The sequence below is a fragment of the Idiotropiscis lumnitzeri genome, chromosome 12 (genome assembly GCF_059441095.1).
Source record: "Idiotropiscis lumnitzeri isolate Australia: NSW breed Sydney's pygmy pipehorse chromosome 12, RoL_Ilum_1.0, whole genome shotgun sequence".
NCBI lineage: Eukaryota > Metazoa > Chordata > Actinopteri > Syngnathiformes > Syngnathidae > Idiotropiscis > Idiotropiscis lumnitzeri.
Genome location: NC_142402.1, coordinates 13,544,588 through 13,566,599, shown reverse-complemented (window position 1 = coordinate 13,566,599; position 22,012 = coordinate 13,544,588). Strand labels below are relative to the sequence as shown.

The following is a 22,012-nucleotide window of genomic DNA, read 5'->3' as shown; positions in this document are numbered from 1 at the left end:
TCACCCGGCACCAAGCACGGAGGAATAAAATAACAACAGCAGTTACACAGCCTCCACGGGAGATGATTCATCGACTCGGTGAACGCTAGTGCGGGATAAATTCGAACCGACCTCCCCACGCAAAGAACCATCTTTTTTTTCTCCCCCTTCACCCCCGTATCGCACCACTGAAGCTACGGGCTAACGATCAAAAATGGGTAAAGACTACTACAAAACGCTCGGCATCAGTAAAGGAGCCACAGAGGAGGATATCAAGAAAGCATACAAAAAGCAGGCGTTGAAATGGCACCCAGACAAGAATAAGTCCGCGGCGGCTGAGGAGAAATTCAAGGAGATCGCGGAGGCTTACGAGGTCCTCAGCGACCCCAAAAAGAGGGACATCTATGATCAGCATGGCGAAGAAGGTAACGTCATTTAAGCTGCCAATCATCTGTCGCGTTCAGTATCGTGACATAATGTATCGTGACGTAGTTCAGTCAAAATATCATATCGTGATGTATTTCTTCAGTTTAGTAGATACAAGCGATCCGGTTTAACTGAGGGGCAAAATACATATAGACGCTTCGTAATGTACCAAAATATTTTTCTCTCACAGTGCAACGTATCGACATGTATCTTAAAAACTAAATTTTGATGTGAAATATCAGTTACCTTACATGACATATTGTGATGTATCATTTTCAAGGTGCAGTAGGCTATTGATTCACAAGTGCCAACTATGTATCAGGTCTAGTTAGGGATAAGGCAGACAATATTGTGATTTAATTGTATCATTTTCTCTCATTATATATTTTCCTAGAATGATACATGGCTGATTGCCAATACACACATCCAAAATATCAATATTGTGTGTCATCATGCATTGGGATTCATTATCCAAGCTTCAAATACTCAGTTTTAATCAGTTTTAACTAAGGTGGTACAAATTATTGATATCTTGACCTTTTGTATTGATACACAAACGTCAAATCGCTTTTAACATGTAATGTAATCATATAATCTTTTAAATAATGCAGTATCGATACATGGGGTGAAAGTTGCAAAGACTAAATATTGATGGTGTGATGTGCTATCGTTTTTTTGTTTTGGTCATGGTGCAGTATTGACAAATATGGGTCAACTATTGATCAATTTTGATTCGGAGTGAGACAAAATATGAACTGGGACCTTGATGGTGGAAGAGAATCTTTGTGTGGTATGTAGAATATAAACAATGTTTAAAGATTTGAAGAATCCTTACGTATATAACAGACCTAACACAGATTAATGAACAATATTAAAGAGAAATAGGCCTTTTGTCTCCATTTTAAATTTCTTAGATATTTGAGTTATGATGATGAAAAATGGGCCCAAAAAGAACGGGTTGTGTTTATATTTTGTGTTATACTGATACATGTTTGGCACAAAATATTGGTATTGTGATTGTTTTATGTCAAGATACAGTATCGATACGCATGCTCAAAAATGGATAAGTTTTAACTGGAGGTGTGACAAAATATCAATTGGATCATTTTCTCGTAATGATACATAGTTGGAACTAAAGACAATTGGATTATTGTGTAATTGTGACACTCAAAAGAAGAAAAATCAGTTTTATCCTTGTCTCATCTGGTGTCCTTCAGGCCTCAAGGGAGGAAGCGGCCCCCCTGGTGACAGCCAAGGCAACACCTTTACATACACCTTCCACGGAGACCCCCATGCCACCTTCGCCACCTTCTTCGGCGGCTCCAACCCTTTCGAGATGTTCTTCGGGCGCAAGGCGGGAAACGGGCGTGACGACGAGGAAATGGAGGTGGATGGAAACGACCCCTTCGGCTCCTTCAGCCCCTTCAACCTGAACGGATTCCCTCGGGACGTGCACTCCGGCCCAGGTGGGCAGCAGCAGCAGCAGCAGCGGCGCAAGCAAGACCCGGCCATCGTCCACGAGCTCAGGGTCTCCCTGGAGGAGGTCTTCCACGGCTGCACCAAGCGGATGAAGATCTCTCGCAAGCGGCTGAATCCGGACGGCAGGACCATGCGCACGGAAGACAAGATCCTCACCATTGAGATCAAACGAGGCTGGAAAGAAGGTACCAAGATCACGTTCCCACGTGAAGGAGACGAGTCGCCCAACACCATCCCGGCGGACATTGTGTTTGTCATCAAGGACAAGCCGCATCCACACTTCAGGCGGGAGGGGTCCAACATCGTGTATCCCGTTCGGGTCAGCTTGCGACAGGTGAGATTGTCAACTTGGCCGAGATGGATGATTCACCATCTACAATATCTCCATGCAGCAACACTGGCCTGAAAACAGCGATGAAACCTACTGACAGTCAACAAATGAATTATATAATTTTTCTCATCTCAGTACCGTATCAATACACAAGCTTCAACTATCAAACAGTTTTAATGAGATGTGGGACAAAATATCATTTTTATATTTTATTTTTATTGTGACATTGCATCATTTTTGCCAAGCAAAATGTGAGGTGAAAATATCGATTTCGTGAATTATCGCCATGGTATATTAATACAGCATCAGTTGTCCATGGATTTAAATTACGGTAATTGTGGAACAAAATAACTTGACTTTAAACAGATTTGACTGGTTGTATCGAATTGGCAGATCATTTGATTTTTATGCAAAATCAATCAAAACGTTATTGATTGGAGCCGCAAAAAAAGATTAAAAAAAAAAACGCACAATCTTGTTCACTCCACGGATGTTCTGTGCTGCCATCTTGAATAATCCGAGGTTTCTCAGTATATGCAGTTGAATTTGTAATGTTTGCAATGTATCTTTTTTTTTCCTCACAGTAGTCGATACAAGTGTCAACTCTCTATCAATTTTAACAAAAACAAAAGAAATCAATATATTTGATCATTTTCAATCATGGTACAATATTTCTCAATTAGTGTAAAATATTGTCTATTCATAATATTAAATATTTTATATCAAAGATCAGTTTTAACCAATATTTGACTAAATATTACAAGGCGTAACATGGTGATTTTTTTTCCTCCTCCCTGTACTATATCCACAGCTATATAATAATATGATTGATGAATTCTTTTTGATCCACGTAGCTAATACTAACAACACTTAGCATTATTCTTAACTCTTGCGTTAGATTAAATTTTCCCATCTATGCAGGTATTCTCAGAGCTGCATACGTGTAAGGATATTCTGCAATTCCCGGGATGTGTGTGGAAATGCATACAGTTGCAGCAATTTTGCCTTTGCTGGATTCTGCGTAAAAGGCACTTGTGGGTATTTGTCACTTGACATAAACGACGGGCGGTAGAGCTAATAATAACTGGATGTGCGGGGAAATATCACTATGGGAAACAGAGTGTGATTAAATGGTGTTTAAATATTTGTTCCGACTACTCTGAATGAATCACAGTCAGAGAGAGAGAGCGTGGCAGAGAGCTTCATATCAGTACGAGTAGGAGGAATAGCAAAAATACATGGCGGGATGGTGCTCACAAGTGGGCGGACGCAGGTGCAGGTGCGATTTGTCAATGCTGATATGGCACATTACGTACAGTAAGTGCAGCAGTACTATGCTCATTCAGAAATGAGTTACAATCTTAGGCGGCATGCACAGGTAAAACTCATCCGTATTATTTGGAGTCCCACGTTTTCCGCTCGGCACAGGCACTATCATGCCTCTGAACATTTCCGGGTGGACTTCCGTCAACTAACCGTTCCGCTTCTTCTCTCTACAGTCGTTGTGCGGATGCTCGGTGACCGTGTCCACCATCGATGGCAACACGTGCAACATGAAGATCACCGATGTGGTAAAGCCAGGCATGAGGAAAACCGTGGCGGGCCAGGGTCTGCCCTTACCCAAAAATCCAGAGCAGAGAGGAGACCTGGTAGTGGAGTTTGATGTGAACTTTCCGGAATCGTTGCCCAGCAACGCCAAAGATGTCCTGAAGCGCCACCTACCCACTTAGGATGACCCACGGCTCACAAACGCCCGGATGAATGTGCAATCTCTATTTTTGACCTTTTTGTTGTTTTTTTCATAAATGCCACGCATGCTGCCAAGTGGATGGAAGACTCAACCTTTTATGTACATGGGCCTCCTTCCCTGCTATCACACGCTTTAGCCATATATGTCCTGCTATGTGCCAAATGACAATCTCCCCGTTTCATGTGGCAAATGTTTAGTCATCATTGTGCTTGTATTTTTAAATAAATATTTCCTTATTGACTGAAGCATTTAACTAATGATTCTATGTGAATTAAACACATAGATTATTATATAGCATACGCGACATCAGGGTTACCCAAACTAAGGTTAGTGAGCTCAAAATATTCCACCAGAATATTTTTGGGACAGCTCTGTGAATTTAACATTGTATTATTAGCATAACCATCATCAGGGTTGCCCAAATTGAAGTTCATGACCCAATTCTTGGGGATTTACTAAATTTAACAATGTATTATTAGCATATGCTGTAACATTGTTGTCCATGCCTAATGGAGGCCCAAAATATATTGCAGGTAAATTTTTCGGTGCTCCAACTTGAATTTAACACTGTATTATTAGCATCATACAACAGGTTTGCACAAAATGGCTCATATATATTTTTTGGGTGCTCCTTTATGAGGCTTACCCCGTATAAACTGTAACAGTGTTACACAAACTTAAGTTTAGCAGCCCAAAATGGTTTGCAGAAAGATTTTTTGTGACTCCTCCATCGATCTATTCAGGTTGTCCTAACTGAGGTTTGAGTGCCCAAAATGGTTTTGTGGGTAAATGGTTTGGGTCTCCAGTGTAAATTGTGTTTGTAACGTGTCTGCTGCGTCAGGGTTGCCTTAGTTGAGTTTATGGGCCCCAAAATGGTTTCTTGGTAGATTTTTTTTTTTGTCGCACACTGACGTTCGGGGCCCGACCTTTGCTGCTTCTATGTTAATTTAATACCATATTATTGCTTTACAGTATGTAGTTTAGCTAAAAGGGGTTAAAATGTCCCAAAATGACTGACTGAGTTGAACTCAGGCAATGAATTGAGCAGGCCATCTTACAGTTGTCAGCTGCTGCTTTTCAGCTGCCGACACTTTTCATTGCATGACATTTGTGCCCACAAGGGGACGCTACATCACTCATCACGACTGAAATTTGGGAGTGGGTCCTGAGAGGACTGAATTCATGTGACTGAGGGGCCTCATTTGTTTTTAGCTCCAGCAACTCCATTCTCTATTAACATACATAGAGTATTTAAACTCTTTCTCATACATTAAAATGAAGCTGTAATACTGCATTGTATTAAGGATAATTAGTGTGGCTAAATGAACATCAGTTTCACCAACCGACATTAAATTGGGTTTATTTGTCATCGTTTGCAATTCATATGAGCCTCAATCCAGACTAGACAAATGAGTCAGTCTCAAATGGCAACACCTTTTTTTTTGCATACACTGTCTGGTGTGGGTGGAGTATGGCATCGAAGTGTGATTGTCATTTTGAGGATTTGCCTGTTCGCAGGATGATGCGTCACAGTTGCATGTCACCTACAAACTAGAACCACCCTAAATAATTAACAAACTTTAAAATAAATTAGAATAACTGTAAATTTAATTTGTAAATGTTCATAATACACACATTTTTAAATTAATAATAATTGTGAATGTATTTTTTGTGCTGCTCTCAATAGTTTTTCAAAGCAAAAAATATGCAGCAGTGACAAGTAAATGAAATTCTTGCCTTGTTTGAAATTCTTTTTTTATTTCATACGTTTAATTCAAGGGGTATTGTGTTTTTTAAAAATAAAATTAAAACATATTTAAACGTGAAAATATAGTACTTTTAACCCAAAGTATATTATTGAAAAAACACACAAATCCACATATAGAAATATGCAGGCATTTAAATATAATTAAATTCAAATTCGAAATATTTTTAAACAAAAGTATTTTCTAAAAAAGGAGCACATTGAAATGTAACATACATGAGGGCAATTTCGGTCTCACGAAATGTGTTGAAGAAACCAATTTTTATCAAATTACTTTTCGTGATATCGTATTATCTGTATGCCTGTTTGCCACAGCTGTGCAAATGTGCATAGATGCATTGAGTTAAATATTTTGTTACCGGTGGTGGCAGGTGTACCTAATGAAATGACCGCTTGGGTGCACAGGTGTACCGGTGCTGCCGCCGCCGCTCCCAGTGCGCCTGCGCCCAACAGAGGAGCGCACAGAGCCGCTATTGTTAGCCAGGCAGCCCGCAGGTTGCTTCTGTCACACACTTGATCCCCGGCTACCTGTTGCTCGGTTGCCGCCGTCCTTTCCCACGCAAAAGTCCTGGTTTCGGAGCGAGCCGTGGCCAGGTGAAAAACGAAAAAGTGTTCTCGGAGTAAAGGGGAAGAAACGAAGTTAAGCGAGAGGAGAACAAGGAAGTAAAAACGAGATTTCAACAGGTTCAAATGTTTTAGCGGTTTGACAAGCTAACCGAGACGCACAAACATGCCGCTGGGCCCGTGGAGGAAGAAAAACAAGTCGACCAAGGAGCACCTGGTGGACAACGAGGAGGTCGGCGGCGGCCACCACGCAGGCGCGGCTGGCTCGCTGCTCCCTGGCGGAGGCAACAAGTCGGCGTTGAACGGCGCCGGAGGGTTGCCTCCGCCGCCTGCCAACCTGCGGCCCAAGCTGGTCTTCCACACGCAGTTGGCTCATGGCAGCCCCACTGGCAGGATCGAAGGCTTCTCCAACGTCAAGGAGCTGTACAGCAAGATTGCTGACGCCTTTAATATCAGCCCACCCGAAGTAAGAACACTCACCCACCCAATCAGTGACTCACCACGAGACTTTACTTCAATCAGGGGCTTCACAAAACTAAGGGTTGCGTGCCCAAAATGGCTCGATTTTGGTCTTTGACTTGTACAAATTCAGTCTGTTGCGTTTATGTTCAATCATAATTACTCCGTGTTTGATTACAGTGCTTATAGAATGTGTTCAAACCACTGTTGAAAAAAAAAATAGACCAAGCTTAAGCATTTATTTTTTTCCCAATGTTGTGTAATTTCAGCATTTCCGCTCCACATAACCTGCAAACATCAAGCACAGAACTTGATTGTACTTGATACAATGTTCTTCCTTGTTCATCTTCTGTGGGTTCAGGCGCATGACTGCCCTCAAAGAATATTGCAGTTCAACTGCAAAGAAACCAATGTGAAGTGATGGTGGCCAGTTGTTTTGATATCGCCTGCTGACATCATATTATCACAATTTTTTTTTTTTTTTATTGAAGGTTATTTTTATTTTTACAAATTCTTGGCCTATTTAAAGTGTGGGAAATGGCTTGCTCGCTTTGATGATTCAATGTTAATTGTTGAACAAACCTGCCGGATTCCGCCCAACGCTAGCGCTGTATGGTATATATATTTATTTAAATATTTAGCTAAATAATAATCTGCTTTGACTAGACCAGGGGTGTCAAACATACGGCCCGCGGGCCGGATCAGGCCCACAAACGGGTTTAATCCCCCCCGCGAGTCGTTGTTCAGTCGGACTGTACTTATTTTTTATTCTTTACCCACCCTCAATTTGCCAAATGGCCGGTGTTAGTTATATGCAAGTAATATATTTAATTCAATACACTTTCAACTTGACATGAACCCGACTTGAACATTTCATTTGTAAGTCTTTCATGTAAGTGTTTTTTTTTTTTTTTTTTACTTTTACAAGCCAACCTAGCTACCTTAATGATAACAATAATGGAAAGTTCTGTTTACAAGGATAGTGGCCGTTTTTGCATCTGTGGGCCACCGCAAAAATGAGTTTCATAACATCATCTTGTCAGACTGTGGCTGGGTAACAATTTTCAGTCTTCCACCTCAGTATGTAGCGAGATGTGACAGCCATGGCGTCCAAAACAAAAGCTGGCCCTCCGTCCTACCCCCTCTTATAGTCTTGTCTTTTCAAAGTGTGAATGCACAGGCGGCTTTTGTGCGTCAATGCAGACTGGCTCGTGAGACACGAAGCCAAAAACATTCAGCAAGAATCTGTCTGGCGCCTTGGTTGGCTTCAGCTTGATGAAAATGTTTTTGAGATTGATGCTGAAAATGCCATGTTAGCGGACAAGTCAAAATACAGTAAGTCCTGTAGGTGTTTTTTAGACTGGTGGTGTTGGCCGTGGCAGGAAGTCCCCAGCGTCCGGTTGCATGGGCACTGCCTCAAATTTGAGCAGATAACCTGTGCCGGGCCAGAGCCATCATACTGCTCCCCGGGGAAGCAGCTCTTCTTTGAGCCTCCTCCCTCCGTAAACATTAGCGCACTGGTTCTCGTTGGATTGTCTAGGCGGAGCGTTCTGCTCACGGAGCAGAAAGAGAATTCAAATGTTATTTTACATGAGGGGAGGTCTTTATTTGTTTAAAGCAATATTGAACATTATTACCGTATTTTCCGGACTATAAGCCGCTACTTTTTTCCTAGATTTTGAACCATGCGACTTTTCTTTTTCTTTCACCGGTAGGGGCGCTCTATAGTTCAGAAAATACTTTAAATAAATCTATTTTTTTCCTCTTGGGTCTGTTCTGTTTTAATCAGCAAAGTTGTTCTCGTGTTAAATGGCACTGTTTTAACAATCTGTTTATCCATACAAGTGCGTCTCATAGTCCGGAAAATATGGTGTGTGTATCAAGGCCGTGTTTAGGTTTTAGGCACTGGACTGAATTCCGTTAGTTTTACAGTAATAAGTGACGACAAATTATAAATTGTTTATTATTAGTTAATTGCCTAAATCATATTTGAAAACAAGAGAAAGCAAATTCCACAAACAAAATAAACTTGCCTTGATTTGTTCTTTGCAGAATACGACCACCCGGATGACTGACAAAAAGAAAAAACTAAATTTGTGAGCGCGAAAATTGGTCATTTTTTATTAATACGGTGACAATGAATTTAAAATGACGTGAGCAATTATGTTAGCAATATATTAACTTACTGAATGAACAGCACTCATCGAGAAGTGCAGCGAAACGGCAAAATCTGAGGCAGGCGAGGCCATGCTAATAAATCATGGAAGGATACAACCTTGTGGAGCTTCCATGTGTCAAAAGGAATCTACAGGAACACAAGTTTTCATAAACGATGAACAGACATTTTCTACATCCGAAAGACTGTTTTGCATGTTTCTGTTTAAGTTCGGAAGCAACCTTGTCTATTAAATGTAACAGTGAAGTCACACTTATGTCTCTACAAAACTGGCAACTAACATGGCAACTATGACCTATGACATAATCTGGGTCCGCATCTATCTGATGTGGGAAGAAGCAGCGTCCTCCTCGAGGTCAAAGTCTGCGCTAACGCGCACGGCTGTGGAGTTTCAGGTGTGGCTGCCATTTAAATGTGTGGCCTGCCCAGCCACGCTTGTGATGGACTTTCTAATCCAACAGATTAAGTTCCTCGATCTCATTTGTTAAAGGTGTGTGTGTGCTCATTATCAGTGACCTCATAATGACGTTTTTTTTTCAGGTTTTACTTTTTCTGTTAGATTGTGTTTTTTTCAAGTTTTGAAGTGAAATTCTCCTGGACGACCCAAAAAAAAAATTTTAGGCACAAGTCCCGTCTCTCTAGGATAAGCAGAAAGGGGTGTCCCTGTAATACATAATCATGTCTGGTTTGGAAAAATCGTCCTTGTAATGCATAGAAACATGTAGGGGTGTGTGTGTGTGTGTGTAATGTCCCTAATTCATTTGTGTAGATTGTTTTTTTTTCAGGGTGTTGTGTTGTGCCAAGACAAGTGAGCTAGCTGTTGAACGTCACATGTCCACAAAATTGGATTAAGAGGTGTCCTATTAGAGGGGAGGCCCTTGTTGGGGGGAATAGGGTGGTGTGTGTTTTAGATGTTAGTGAACATCTGATCAGGTTGTTAACTTGGGGTGTTGCGCTATGAAAAGCTTTAACCATGCGTTCGTTGTGCTCCGATGTGATGCCACTCTGCTATCTCTGCGGAACATCACACAATCACACGGAAAGGTTAATGATTGTTACCGCCTTGACGCCGATGACTGTGATTTCCTTTTTAAAAGCAGAAACCGCTAACCTCAGCACTCAATGTTTGCCACTAAAAGCGGCAGGCCCAGGAATACCAGACAAACTTTAACCTGCGTACGCGCTTGTATCCAGAAGCCAACGTCAGCGGACGAATACGACGAAATGTTGGCTAAGAACTACGTTAAAGACAAAAAATTGGCTCACCTATGCCGCATTGCATTTTCTCCAAAGGTCCTCGTTGATGTTATTGGGCAAAGCGAAAGTTAAGACATGATTATATTCTGCACATTTGGATAAAATGCAACACGGGATTCTTGTTACAGAAAGCTGTTTGAGAGAAACTTAAACATTTTAACATTTTATCTGCCGAGGTTTCATCTTCTTGCAGGAAGCTGCTTGTCCGGATGGTTTAGCGCGGTCCGATCCCAGTTTCTGAACACCGCAAAATCGCCACCCGTAACTGAGACGGTGTCTTATGGTCGCCAAAATACGGCATGCTAAACTAATGAACCAAATGCTCTGCTAATAAATTGCTCACCTGAAAATCAAGGCAGAGTGACGATGTCAAGTTCTCTGCAGTGCAGTGTTTTACCTGAGTACGCACCCTTTTTCAACAAATGCGCTGAAATGCCAAAATGATAACGGACGCAGACAGCATTACTAGACACCCGTTTATATAATTTATCAGCAAAAAAAAAAAAAAAAATTAGATTTGGGGTACGTACCTCTTTAAGGGAGGTATTGTCACAGTGTCTTCAATAGATATTTTTGCTCACAATGGAGTTCGTCATTGGAATTGAATCAACAGTTACAAATTAATGTCACTGTGTGAATGTTAGCATATCTATGGCACAGGTTTGTTTGAAGCAGCAGTTTGCCACGGCATCTTTGCCGGGTGCTGCTGTTTAGCTCAGCAGTACAGTTCAAATGGGGCCGAACACAACAGTTAATTACTTAATGTTAGTGAACAATAGAATATTTAAAAAAGGCATTTACTTCTATTTTGTTGAAGTGAATGATTCATCCGGCAACTAATTGGGGCAAGGCAACGATTTGAGCATGTACGACATGCTTATTAATGAACTTGATCCTGTTTTTCCGCCATTAAAACAGTTGTTGAAGAGGCTGGAAAATGTCACAGGTTCTGTTGTCTTTTGTGCAGGGTGTCGGCCCAGACAGACGTTCAAGTGCGCCGCGTTGATATGATTTTAAATATGTAAATATGATTTTATTTTGGTGGGATTCTACTTCCTGTTTTTGTGAAGGTTGTTACAGCTATTATTGTGACAGGTTTCTTCTTTCGTTGCCTTGATCTTAGCTTTTTGTGAACGAAGGATTGGAAGCATTTCGATCTGTAAATGCATTTGACTGAGCGAAGACGTACAGGAGACTGTGACGTTAGCTTGCGGTTTTAGTCGCGACCGGCCGTGTTTTATGCTGCTTAAAGTGTGTTATTGTACTGATTCTGACGCTATAGTATAGTAGTTCTGGTAATCGTATGACAGTAAATACTGTAAAATCGTGGTTCCACTGCACACGTGCGTGTCTTTCATCCTTGCGCATGTCGGCTGTAGTTAAACACGTACATCGAGTCCCTTCCTCGGTGTGGATATCGAGGCCGTGGGAGGTGTGGCGAGTGGGAATGGGGACGTAGAAGCTAGCTCACGCCAGCCGACAGCGTGAAGGGCACAGCGGGGAGGGGAGCAGCACTGAGAGCCGCCTGGGGCGCGGAGAAGCTGCTTAAAGCTGCTAGCAGCCTTGGTAACGGGCTGTAGGCGGGCACTAGTGAACCTCCTGGCGGAGGCCTGAGAAGTGGGGGGATGGGTGGCGGTGTTCTGGGGTTATGGCGAAAAGAAGTAGACCCTTACATTCGGCCTGGCTCTTCTCCTCTTGCGGCCCCCTTTATCCATTATTACCCTCTTCTATTATGGTCTGATTACCCATGGCAACGCATGTTGCTTAATGCGCGCGTGTGTATTTGTGTGAGCAGTGTTTGTTGGATACGCAGCGAAAACAAGCCCTGATAGATGCTCTGTGAATAACCATGATTCACTCGCTTTTTCCACGGGTTAAACATCGTGGCTTTTGCTTCCAGACTTGATTAATCAACATTTAATTCCTCGCAATTGGTAATTGAATCAATTATTATGTGAGTTCACCACTATGATATAAATCCAAAGTAAAGTAAATCCTAAAAACCACTCTTGACGAGGGCTGCAGCTATGTAATGTTTTGTTATTCCGATAGCCTACTGGAAATTCGAATCAGTGTTACGGAATTTTTTTTTTAAAAATTTAAAGAAAAATTCTGAATACATGAGGAAAAAAAACAAAATTAATGATGAACGTCCAATTAAATTTTAGATAATCAAAATGTTTTCCTAAATTTAATGAATGCATAACATCATTCTGTATTTTCTTCTGAAACATTAGTAAGTGAGATTTTTGGGCAATGTTACGAGACGTCAGATCCGCAGAAGCGATTTTGAAGCGCGTTTGAGTGGGACGTTAGAACAATGTTAGAATAGTTCATTTGAGTTTGTTTAGCGTCCTCAAATTGAGGACCTCAATTACCGATTGAAAATGATTTCAGGATGGCACCATATTGATGTCGGTATATATATATATATATATATATATATATATATATTCATAATTTGATAGTCTATGTTGTCTATTAGGAAAGCTAATCTGTTCAAATAAACAATGATAAAACAAATATGAAATATGTATCATTTATTGTGCAAATCTCAAAACTGAATTAAAAGTTATAGCTCTCTGGTGCAAAATAGTGCGAACAAAAACTAATCCTTACCTCTCGAGGCTCACTGATCTGACGTCTCATGGCTCAACGCTGATGTGTATTGTGGAAGACACTTTTTTCCCCTCCATAGGCCTAATGTTGTTATCGCTTCTGAGTTTTGAAAAAATGTAGCTAAAGTTTGTGTAGTGTGTACGGGAATGCAACAAAGTAACGGCGGCCGTTGGACCACTAGCTGGGTGTCAATCTGTTTAAAGTGCTGTGAAATCAGCTTAGTGCTTCTGCTGATCACACTGATGAGCCCTCTAAAGTGTGAAGGTCATTTGTCTTTTTTATTTTGTAACACACACACACTCAGGGCTGGCAGTGATTAACACGCCTTCTGGCTGATCTAAACTGACCGGATTGTCTCATTGGGTTTTTTTTTCCCTTTCCCGCACAGATCCTCTTCTGCACCCTCAACACACACAAAATCGACATGGACAAGCTGCTGGGCGGCCAGATCGGCCTGGAGGACTTCATCTTCGCCCACGTCCGGGGCATCAAGAAAGAAGTGGAGGTGTTAAAGTCTGAGGACGCGCTAGGCCTCACCATCACTGACAACGGCGCGGGGTTCGCTTTCATCAAGGTAATATTCTGCATCACAGAAGTTTCCTGGTGCCGATTGTTGACAAAAATTCTAAATTGTCCTATTGTGTGTGGTGTACCCCACATGACCAACACACATTGTGCACATAAACACGTCTCCATGGACACTTGTGAGTCTCCTCAGCAGTCCAGACGGCTGTTGTAGTACCAAGACTGACCTGTGAGAGGCAGCAAGGTGCCGCACGGCATTCAGACAGCCCAAAAATAAAAAGAACGGTAGAAATAGTTAAGTCGTAATCAGGGGTCGCCCACGTTGTTGTGGAAGTCTTCGAATGAACACAAATGCATTTCAGTGGCCGTCAATTATACTTTTTATCAGTATCCCCAGTCCCGATGCAAATGGTATTGGTGATTTTTTTTTAATAATATATAAATGCAGTTAAATTAAACAAATAGTCTATCAAATAAATTGATAATAAAATATATAAATTTCAACAAAATGTTTTCAAAATGATAGAATGCTTTCAGCGTTTGCAGTTTCTTGTTACTCGTGCCAGTAATAATCATTCAGTTGGTTTTATGACATCAGAAGTGTATTCCATTTTGCATCAGTGGCTCCCAGACACTATTAATCAACAATCCGTTCACATAATCGACAAGATTCTTGGCGATCCTGTTGCTTTGACCCACAACAGCGATTTTGATATGTCTCTGCTCAGGTGAAAGTTGACCTATTACCGGTACGTCTGCTGTCTCGGGTGGTTGTGGGGAATTTTGTTTACGGTTTGGTGCTGAGCCAAGTTGGCAAGGTTTGGACTTGTCTGGGGTCCAATGTAGTTTTATTATGTTGCCACTGTGTAATAAGCTTACATGGTCTCAGTGTCTCAGACGCACACACACACACACACGCACACGCACGCACACACAGCTTGCTCAAATTTCCCACCATGCGATACCAAGGCAACATTATAGGCAAGCTAATAAGACCTTGAAAAAGTGACCACTGTATACATTTTATACTTTTTTTCTAAAGCGTGATAAGTATTTGAGATGGACGGCTGAGCACTTTATAGTAAAGTGGGGATTACATGGGTTTAAAGATTTAAAGTAGGTCAGGAGATATTTAGGAGGAGCGTTATGGGCAAAAAATATTGGGACAGCTGACGATTCCACACATTCTGTCATAGGTGACAGCTGAACTCGTATTTATTTATTTTTGAGGGAGGGCCATAAGTTGCCATGAACAACCAAAACATACCAGATTTTACACTACTAGTAGCGTACTTGTCAACATCAAGCATCAGTTTAGCAGATTGCCAGCAATTCATCAATTGTATTCTAACCTCACACATGACACTAATGTCACCGTAGCTTACTGAGTCGTTTAGTTGTATACATATGCAGTATTAATATCCTACTCTCCTCTTGTGGCCAAAGTGTTTGGCGCCTCAGAATAAGTGCATTAAATCTTGATGCACAAACCTATTAATTTGCATTATTACTCTACCGGTTTTCCCTTAAAGCTCCTTTCACATTGCCTTTTAAAACCATCTTTTTTTTTTTTTTTTTTTTTTTAATAACAATGATTCATGAGTGTTGTTTATGTGTGTGTCGGTGGCAGCGCATCAAAGAGGGCAGCGTGGTGGACAAGGTGAAGGTGATCTGCGTGGGCGACCACATCGAGCGCATCAACGGCCGCAACATCGTGGGCACGCGCCACTACGAGGTGGCCCGCATGCTCAAGGAGCTGCCCCGGAACGAGACCTTCACCCTCAAACTGGTAGAGCCCATGAAGGCCTTTGGTGAGTGACACAAAGATACGTGAGTGTCTGCTCCGCTCCTTGGGAGTGTGACCCCATTTTTGATTTTGCCGTTCATTTAGTCTGCCACTGTGTTTTTTTTTTTTTTTCTTTCTCCACTTCACTCGAGCTGTGGTGTTTCTTAGGCTACATAAGGCAGCTAAAATCGAGCAAGCAATGGCTTGTAACTCGTAGTAGAATGCCACGAAGAAAAAAAAAAAGCTTAACTTTATGTATATTTTATTTCTATAGTGCCTTAAGTTCACTGATTACATTGTTTCGTGAAATAACAAGCCACAGATTTGTTTGCATTATTGTTGTAATCTAATTTATGATTTATGTTTATGCAACACCTGTTTGGGAGAATTTTGTGAATTTGTAGTGAACGCTTAAGAAGGTTAGCATGTTAACAACATCATTTGTTAAACTGTTTTTAGTATTAATTCATGGTTCATTTGCCTTTATTTAGTGTAAGCTTAACCTATACGACCAAAATGTATGTAATACAGATTATCGTAATTTATTGCTTGTTAAAAAAAAAAATCACTTTTTAAATCGCAATGTTGAGGGGATAAAAAACACGATTAGATTATTTGTCTAAATCGTTCAGCCATCGTTCTGCTATATATAGAACTCTCTGTGTTTTAGCAACTTCCTCAACAGCAATTAGCAAGCAACGTTTTGTGCTAATATAGGAAACCTGTGTCGACTGAGAGACGTTCACCCTCTACGTCCAGACTTCCACTGGTTAATTTAACCATATTCACCCCCATGAGAATATTTGAAGTCTCATTTCTTTGTTCACTGACAGAAATGCTGGAGCCGAGGTCCAAGGGCGCCAAGCCCAGCAATGACAACAAAATCGTGAGCGGCAAGGGAACGCTTCGACTTCGCTCAAAGGGTCCGGCGACAGTAGAGGACGAGGCAAGTGCTGTTACTCAAAAACATATAGAAATAAAAACGGATTTATTCAAAAGTATATTAATCACGCGAGTGTATGCATTGTGCAGCCGACAGAGTTTGAAGAGAAAGCGGTGAAAAAGGTGGACGACCTGCTGGAGAGCTACATGGGCATCAGAGACACAGAACTTGGTGAGTGTTCAAAGTGGTTCTCGAACTTTAGAACGTAAAGTGGCATGGATGGTCTGTCTAAGTGTTGATAAGAAACTTTCATTTTAATGTAATCTCATCGCAAGCCATTGGAACAATTCAGGCTGTGGCAAAAAAATAAAATAAAAAATGACTTCAATAATGATTTAATTAAACTGCATTGCAAATGTACTTAAAAGTGAAATATAGCTGATTTTTTTTTTTTGAATTTCCATCCAGCGGCAACCATGGTGGAGGTTGGCCGCGACAAGAAGAACCCTGACGAGTTCGCCATGGCGCTGGACGAGACCCTCGGGGACTTCGCCTTCCCGGACGAGTTTGTCTTCGACGTGTGGGGTGCCATCGGTGACGCCAAGCAGGGAAGGTTCTAGGTTGACTGTCGCCTTCCGAAAACACACACGCACAAGCGAGTCTTGTGGTCGCTCGGTGATGCTTTGGCGACGTGCCGGGGGCGCTGCCTGAACGCTTAACACGTGATAGTTGTGTCATTTTTAATACCACTTTTATAGTGTTTTTTTTTTTTTTATATATTCACACATAGTGTGATTGTGCTGATTTGTCAGCATTAATTTTAGCAATGGTTTACTTCCGTTTGGTTGGTTTCAAGGGGACTTATTACATTAAGTTGACTTTTTGATCGGCTGTACACAAACAGTTGGGTGATCAAGTGTGAAATTAATCCAAGTATAGTAATATTTTGTTACCAGCCTTGTTTCCAAATTGATTCAATTTGATTAGTTTGTGCAACTCTGCCCCCCTTTATACCCATGACTCCATAGCAAGGCTGGGTGAAACTATTTTCAAGCATTGTCAATGTCAATTGCTGGAGAGTTATTGGAAGCACAGATTAGCGCTCGCGAAAAGTGGGAATTCCGCCCCCTGGTGGTGAAGTGCTGCATCTGCAATTGAAAATACAATCCACGCGTTCTTCTGTGATAATGGCCATGCACTTTTTTTTTACACTTCCAAAAAGACAAGCCCCCGTCACTATGGTAACAAAAGACCCTGCTGTGGAAGGGGATAGGGCGAGCAGTGGACAACCGCCTCGAAACAGTCTAATTTCATCCCGGTGAAAAGTATTTTTCCATCTCTTTGACGAACCATGTCTTACTCGAGTACCACGTTCAATTGAAAAAGGAAAAAATGTCTCGTTTTAAATGTATGATGACGGAATGTCCAACAACGTCTCGTGTGTTCAATCCTTTGACCCAGAAATGAGATGAAAGGTGCCCGTGATGATCCAAAGCCTTCTGTTGTACGTATGTGAAGTTTATCCCCGAATAATTTATAACCTAGACACGCTGTGAACTAAATCGTTTTCATGGCTTTCTTTTTTATTGGATATGACACAGTGGGGGAAAAGATTGATCAGATGTTGTAATAGTCACCAAACATGTCACTAATTTCTAGCATATTTTGGAGTTTTTGATGGTTGGTAAGAAAATGTCAACATACACTGGATGTATTTTTTCTTTTTTAACTTTACAGTTTATCTGATAGATCTTTTTAATCCAATACAAGGCGAGTGAAGGCCTAGCGGATTCACAAATTTTGAACATGGGACGTTTTTTATGAAAAGATAAAAACAATGAAAATAGTGAATATTTTATATATTGCACGTCACTTTGCCACTTCCAACAAAAGATCAGACTCAATATGCAGCATATGAATCACATAGTTGCGTCTATTTAAAATGTTTTTTTTTTTTCTGCAGACACAATTCAAAGGTAATCACTGCTGGACAATAAAATTGTATTTCCGAAATTTCTGCTGTGTACTTGAGTGACGAAACAATTAGCACGTGCACAACGTTCACTACAACAAACCTTTATTTGTATACTGGATATAAAATGAAAGGCAAAAAAATAACAGGAGAAAAAAGAACGTGCAAAATAAATTCACATCTTTGGAAGCATGAGGTGTTTTCAAAGTTAGCAGGTATAAGCAGTCGTGGCATTTGGACTTTTTGCATGTAGTCCACAATATGGTTCCCCAACATATACCATACAATAATGATAAAAATTCTATTCATAGCAACAAATGTGATTATGTGCCGACTTCATTAAAGTTTTAAAAAAGCTCACTGCGTTTTGAAAATTGGCAACTTTCTAAAAATTTACCGCTGACCCGTTTTCAAGTCTCAGTGTGGGAACCCCTGGAAAGTTATGTGTCAATTTGGCACTTGATTGACTTGACATCCATGACAGTACAGATTGCTGTGAAAAGTAGTGTTAGTAACAATTTGATCGTCTGTATGAGGTGACGTAGCCCTTGCAGCCCGGCTGCGCTCCTCCTCACAGCTCAACTTCGCTGTGGGTGCTTATGAAGGAGCTGCCAGTCAGCTTCTCCTGTGCCTCCTTCATTCCCGACACCACTACGAACACAGAATAAGAAATTATGAGGTAACAATGGGATTAATTTACAGATTAATTTCCCTCGAAGGACCGAGTCTGGTGGCTGGACGACACTGTGTAAAACAATATCACGCAGAAACACATCGCAAACGGTTGCAACGCCCTGCTATCGCTTCGAAGCCAACAGGTAAGCAGAACTGCATTGCACAAATGTGTGCTGATACCCAGGCTCGTCCGCCAATAATATGCACAACGAGCGTCACAGCAGGCATACTACACAGTATGTACCACGGGTTTATGATTTAGTGCACTTCCTATGATGGAGACGTAATCCTAATTTGAATGCAAATCGGATTGTGCCGCAGTCCATCACTAACCTGCGCTAATTAAATAATACAGTAATCATTCGTTTTTTGCGCAAAACTGGGATCGGAACAACCATCGGCGTTCACAATCACCCTTAGGGGCAACTCAAGAGTGTCCAAAAAAGATGCGAGACACTGAGGCCGTGAAAAGTGAAGCGCCATGTGGCAAAGGATTTCTGTAGTCACAATTACGAAACATTTTTGTCCATAAAAGCAACAAAATCTGTGACTTAGTTGTGAACCTGGACAAGCGCTACCAGTTCTCTGCTGCAACAATTGCGATAGGAAGAGTAAATATTTAAAATCTGCAGACCAAGTAGAGCATATTGAACACTGCTAACTGAACTAAATGGGCCCAAACTTGGCACAGTAATTACATTTGTGAGTAAATTTGGACAAGATCATTATTTCAGAATTTGTTGTGACATTTTTAATATGGTGGCGTGTCTTGAGATTCTTCTAATGTAAAATATGAGCCTTGGCTCAAAGAGTGGGAAACAATGCTGTATGCTGTAAATAGAAGCTTAGACATCAGCCAAATGGACTTTGATCAAGTTTATTTCGTTACCTTGTTCTGCGCTGCTGTAAAAGTACTTGTAGTTGGGATTCCCGATTTTGTTGGTGATTTCAGGGTGTACTTTGCCAGTGGAATCTGCAAGAACATTGAATCCTTATTTATTGATCTATTGTCAATAAACACGCTTGGAACATTATGGACGCCAATGGACTACCGAGGAAAAGGATGCGGGGAATGTAGCCTCCGTCGGGACTGAAGGCCACGTCCTTCGGCTCCTCCTCATCCTTTTGCGAACAAACAAGTGTGAGTTTGGCGACCAATTCCCACCCGTGGAATATTTACTGATAGATTCCTTACTTCAAGGTTGACCATCACAAAGTTGTGGGCGAGTTCTGAGATCTCCTTGGACTCTGCGAATTTAGGCTTAAGTGCTGGAAAGAGCCAAAACGAGACGGTTAGCCTATAGCTACAGCATTGCACGTGTAATGGATCAGTACCATACGCCGTTTACCTTTGCAGGCTCCGCACCAGGTCTTGTGGATGATGACCATGAGGGGCAGACCGCTGGCATCACACAAATGCACCACAACATCAAACTCAGTGATTAATGGAAATGAAACTACAATGTCCTTAGTCACATTTTAAATTAATTTAAGTGATGCTAGACTTTAAAAAAAAATTAAAAATAAAAGGGGACGCGTGAAATTTTTTTTGTGACATTTTGGCTTTATACAAATGTGTGTCTGGATTGCCTGCCCATCAATCAAATCCGAAATGAAACAACCAAGTCAATCCTAAAAATGTGCCTGCAGTAATTAACATATTACTGCCCCCACACAGTGTCTCCGCCCATGACAAGTTGGCAACACTGACTATGTTAACACCGGAGAATGTGATGTCCAGTTCGGAATTTTTGTTAAATCTTATCTTTGTATGTACTTGTTCACATTGGAAAAACAAATGCAACTATTATTGTGAATGCAACGGTTCAGTGATGTGATATACATGCGCACAAAGCACAACGTCACCCGGCAGGTTTTCCTGCAGTAAATACGGGCCACCATCTTATTATCATTTCATATCGACAGAGGAGCAATGCGGAAGGAGGTAGAAATATTTGGGGGGAAATGAGGCGACGCTTTTCCATTGCCTCATTTCATGGTGACGTCTATGAAGATAACACCACGTCATTGCAGTGTATAAAAAGTCAACCGTCTGTATGGCCGAATTACTACTATGATCAAAATTGTCAACTTTATGCTTCGCGTTTCAAGTGGGATCAAATTAACGACAAATTTAAAGTCAACGGGCTGTTACTAAAAAATAAAAAACAATAATCCAAACCAACTCACCTGGCTGCCGCCTCGTTCTTGCCATCTTCCAGTGTCCTCCAGCTGATGTTGTCACCAAAACCTGCAAAGATGAGAGTCACTTAAAGGCAGTTGCTTTCACACTGTTGGATTCCCAATTAGTGACCCACTACCAAGCACAGGTAAAAAAAAAAAAATATATATATATAGTCTGCAGGGACATCTGGTGCAAAAACTGTGCCCAACAAATTATGAGACTCGTTGTGGCGTGTTGGCGACCCCTGCGGGACAAGCCGAAAGTCATAATAACGTGCAAAAGACAAACTGAAAGTCATTACAACATACAAAAGACAAACAAAAAGAAGAGTGTAACTTGACATCACACACTTGTCATAACTAACTGTGCATTTACCGATTTTCACTAAGCTCTTACCAACTTTTTGTATAAGTTTTGATCAAAGAAAATGTGTTAAAACCGGTTTGCGTGCGCTTGGTATGCAAATGCTATGAAGATATGGTATGTGACGGGACCTTTGGCAAACAAGTTGCCAATATTTCTGGAATGTTGTGAAATATTTAGACAGTGATCAGGAAATCATAGATTTCAATGTCCGCCATACACAGTCACACCACGAAATAACAAATACACTGAAATGATTAGTGCTACATTTGCAAAATGCCTCCATTCGTTTCAAGGGGTAATTTGCATGGCAACGCGAAATTTCTGAAACTTAGTAGTCGCCAGGATCTTCTGAATGAATTCGATATTTTTACATTACAGTATTAGAATGTGGCGGACAAGCTAGTTAACAAGCTCGGTGTTAACTTCAATACTCACCTTTGCCGCTCGACGCCTCGACGACATATTGAAAGCACGACAAAGACAGCAAAGCGGATAAAGCTGTAAACAACATGGAGTGAGATAAAAATGACTGCATGTCGTTTTTATGTTAAAGTATATAAAACTGGCCTTGGTCGACAAACAAGCAACGACAGTAGCGGCGCGAGTAAATACGGATGTCCGACCGTTCGGTTTCACAATAAAAAGGTGACCACTTCTTCCGCTTACTGTGATTTCATTTCCTTTGAATAATTACCAATGTAATATGAAAATATAATACAATTATTACATTTGTAAGATAAATTAATCGTATAAAGACAGCTACTGCATACAACAATATTTAATATTTTACTTTTATTTGTCTTAGGTTGGGGTCA

At 41.0% G+C, this 22,012-nt stretch overlaps 3 protein-coding genes across 3 annotated transcripts; 2 read left to right on the top strand and 1 right to left on the bottom strand.

Annotated features, from left to right (window-relative positions):
- Positions 1 to 153: 153 nt before the first annotated feature.
- On the top strand, positions 154 to 4,210 carry dnajb4 (DnaJ heat shock protein family (Hsp40) member B4). The gene is made up of 3 exons (XM_088311640.1): positions 154 to 404; positions 1,623 to 2,218; positions 3,715 to 4,210. The coding sequence occupies exons 1-3, from the start codon at positions 194 to 196 to the stop codon at positions 3,943 to 3,945; spliced, it is 1,038 nt and encodes a 345-aa protein (XP_088167766.1). The 5' UTR covers positions 154 to 193; the 3' UTR covers positions 3,946 to 4,210.
- A 1,954-nt stretch (positions 4,211 to 6,164) lies between these two features.
- Positions 6,165 to 18,012, top strand: gipc2 (GIPC PDZ domain containing family, member 2). Its single transcript, XM_088310971.1, has 6 exons — positions 6,165 to 6,760; positions 13,194 to 13,379; positions 14,961 to 15,141; positions 15,950 to 16,062; positions 16,149 to 16,230; positions 16,468 to 18,012. Exons 1-6 carry the CDS (start codon positions 6,461 to 6,463, stop codon positions 16,617 to 16,619), a joined length of 1,014 nt encoding a protein of 337 aa, XP_088167097.1. The 5' UTR covers positions 6,165 to 6,460; the 3' UTR covers positions 16,620 to 18,012.
- Positions 18,013 to 18,059: 47 nt separating this feature from the next.
- txndc12 (thioredoxin domain containing 12 (endoplasmic reticulum)) lies at positions 18,060 to 21,836 on the bottom strand. The gene is made up of 7 exons (XM_088310972.1): positions 21,633 to 21,836; positions 20,837 to 20,897; positions 19,996 to 20,048; positions 19,842 to 19,915; positions 19,699 to 19,768; positions 19,536 to 19,619; positions 18,060 to 18,622 (listed from the first exon to the last, which is right to left on the bottom strand). Exons 1-7 carry the CDS (start codon positions 21,730 to 21,732, stop codon positions 18,543 to 18,545), a joined length of 522 nt encoding a protein of 173 aa, XP_088167098.1. The 5' UTR covers positions 21,733 to 21,836; the 3' UTR covers positions 18,060 to 18,542.
- Between the last annotated feature and the right edge of the window lie 176 nt (positions 21,837 to 22,012).

Excerpts from the sequence above, each read along its gene's own strand:
- dnajb4 (XM_088311640.1), top strand. The coding sequence starts at position 194 with ATGGGTAAAGACTACTACAAAACGCTCGGCATCAGTAAAGGAGCCACA. Across the intron at positions 405-1,622 it reads TGATCAGCATGGCGAAGAAG|GCCTCAAGGGAGGAAGCGGC; the intron begins GTAACGTCATTT and ends GGTGTCCTTCAG. Across the intron at positions 2,219-3,714 it reads TTCGGGTCAGCTTGCGACAG|TCGTTGTGCGGATGCTCGGT; the intron begins GTGAGATTGTCA and ends TTCTCTCTACAG.
- gipc2 (XM_088310971.1), top strand. The coding sequence starts at position 6,461 with ATGCCGCTGGGCCCGTGGAGGAAGAAAAACAAGTCGACCAAGGAGCAC. Across the intron at positions 6,761-13,193 it reads TTAATATCAGCCCACCCGAA|ATCCTCTTCTGCACCCTCAA; the intron begins GTAAGAACACTC and ends TTTCCCGCACAG. Across the intron at positions 16,231-16,467 it reads CATCAGAGACACAGAACTTG|CGGCAACCATGGTGGAGGTT; the intron begins GTGAGTGTTCAA and ends ATTTCCATCCAG.
- txndc12 (XM_088310972.1), bottom strand. The coding sequence starts at position 21,732 with ATGCAGTCATTTTTATCTCACTCCATGTTGTTTACAGCTTTATCCGCT. Across the intron at positions 19,916-19,995 it reads CTGGTGCGGAGCCTGCAAAG|CACTTAAGCCTAAATTCGCA; the intron begins GTAAACGGCGTA and ends GGCTCTTTCCAG. Across the intron at positions 19,769-19,841 it reads TTGTGATGGTCAACCTTGAA|GATGAGGAGGAGCCGAAGGA; the intron begins GTAAGGAATCTA and ends TGTTCGCAAAAG.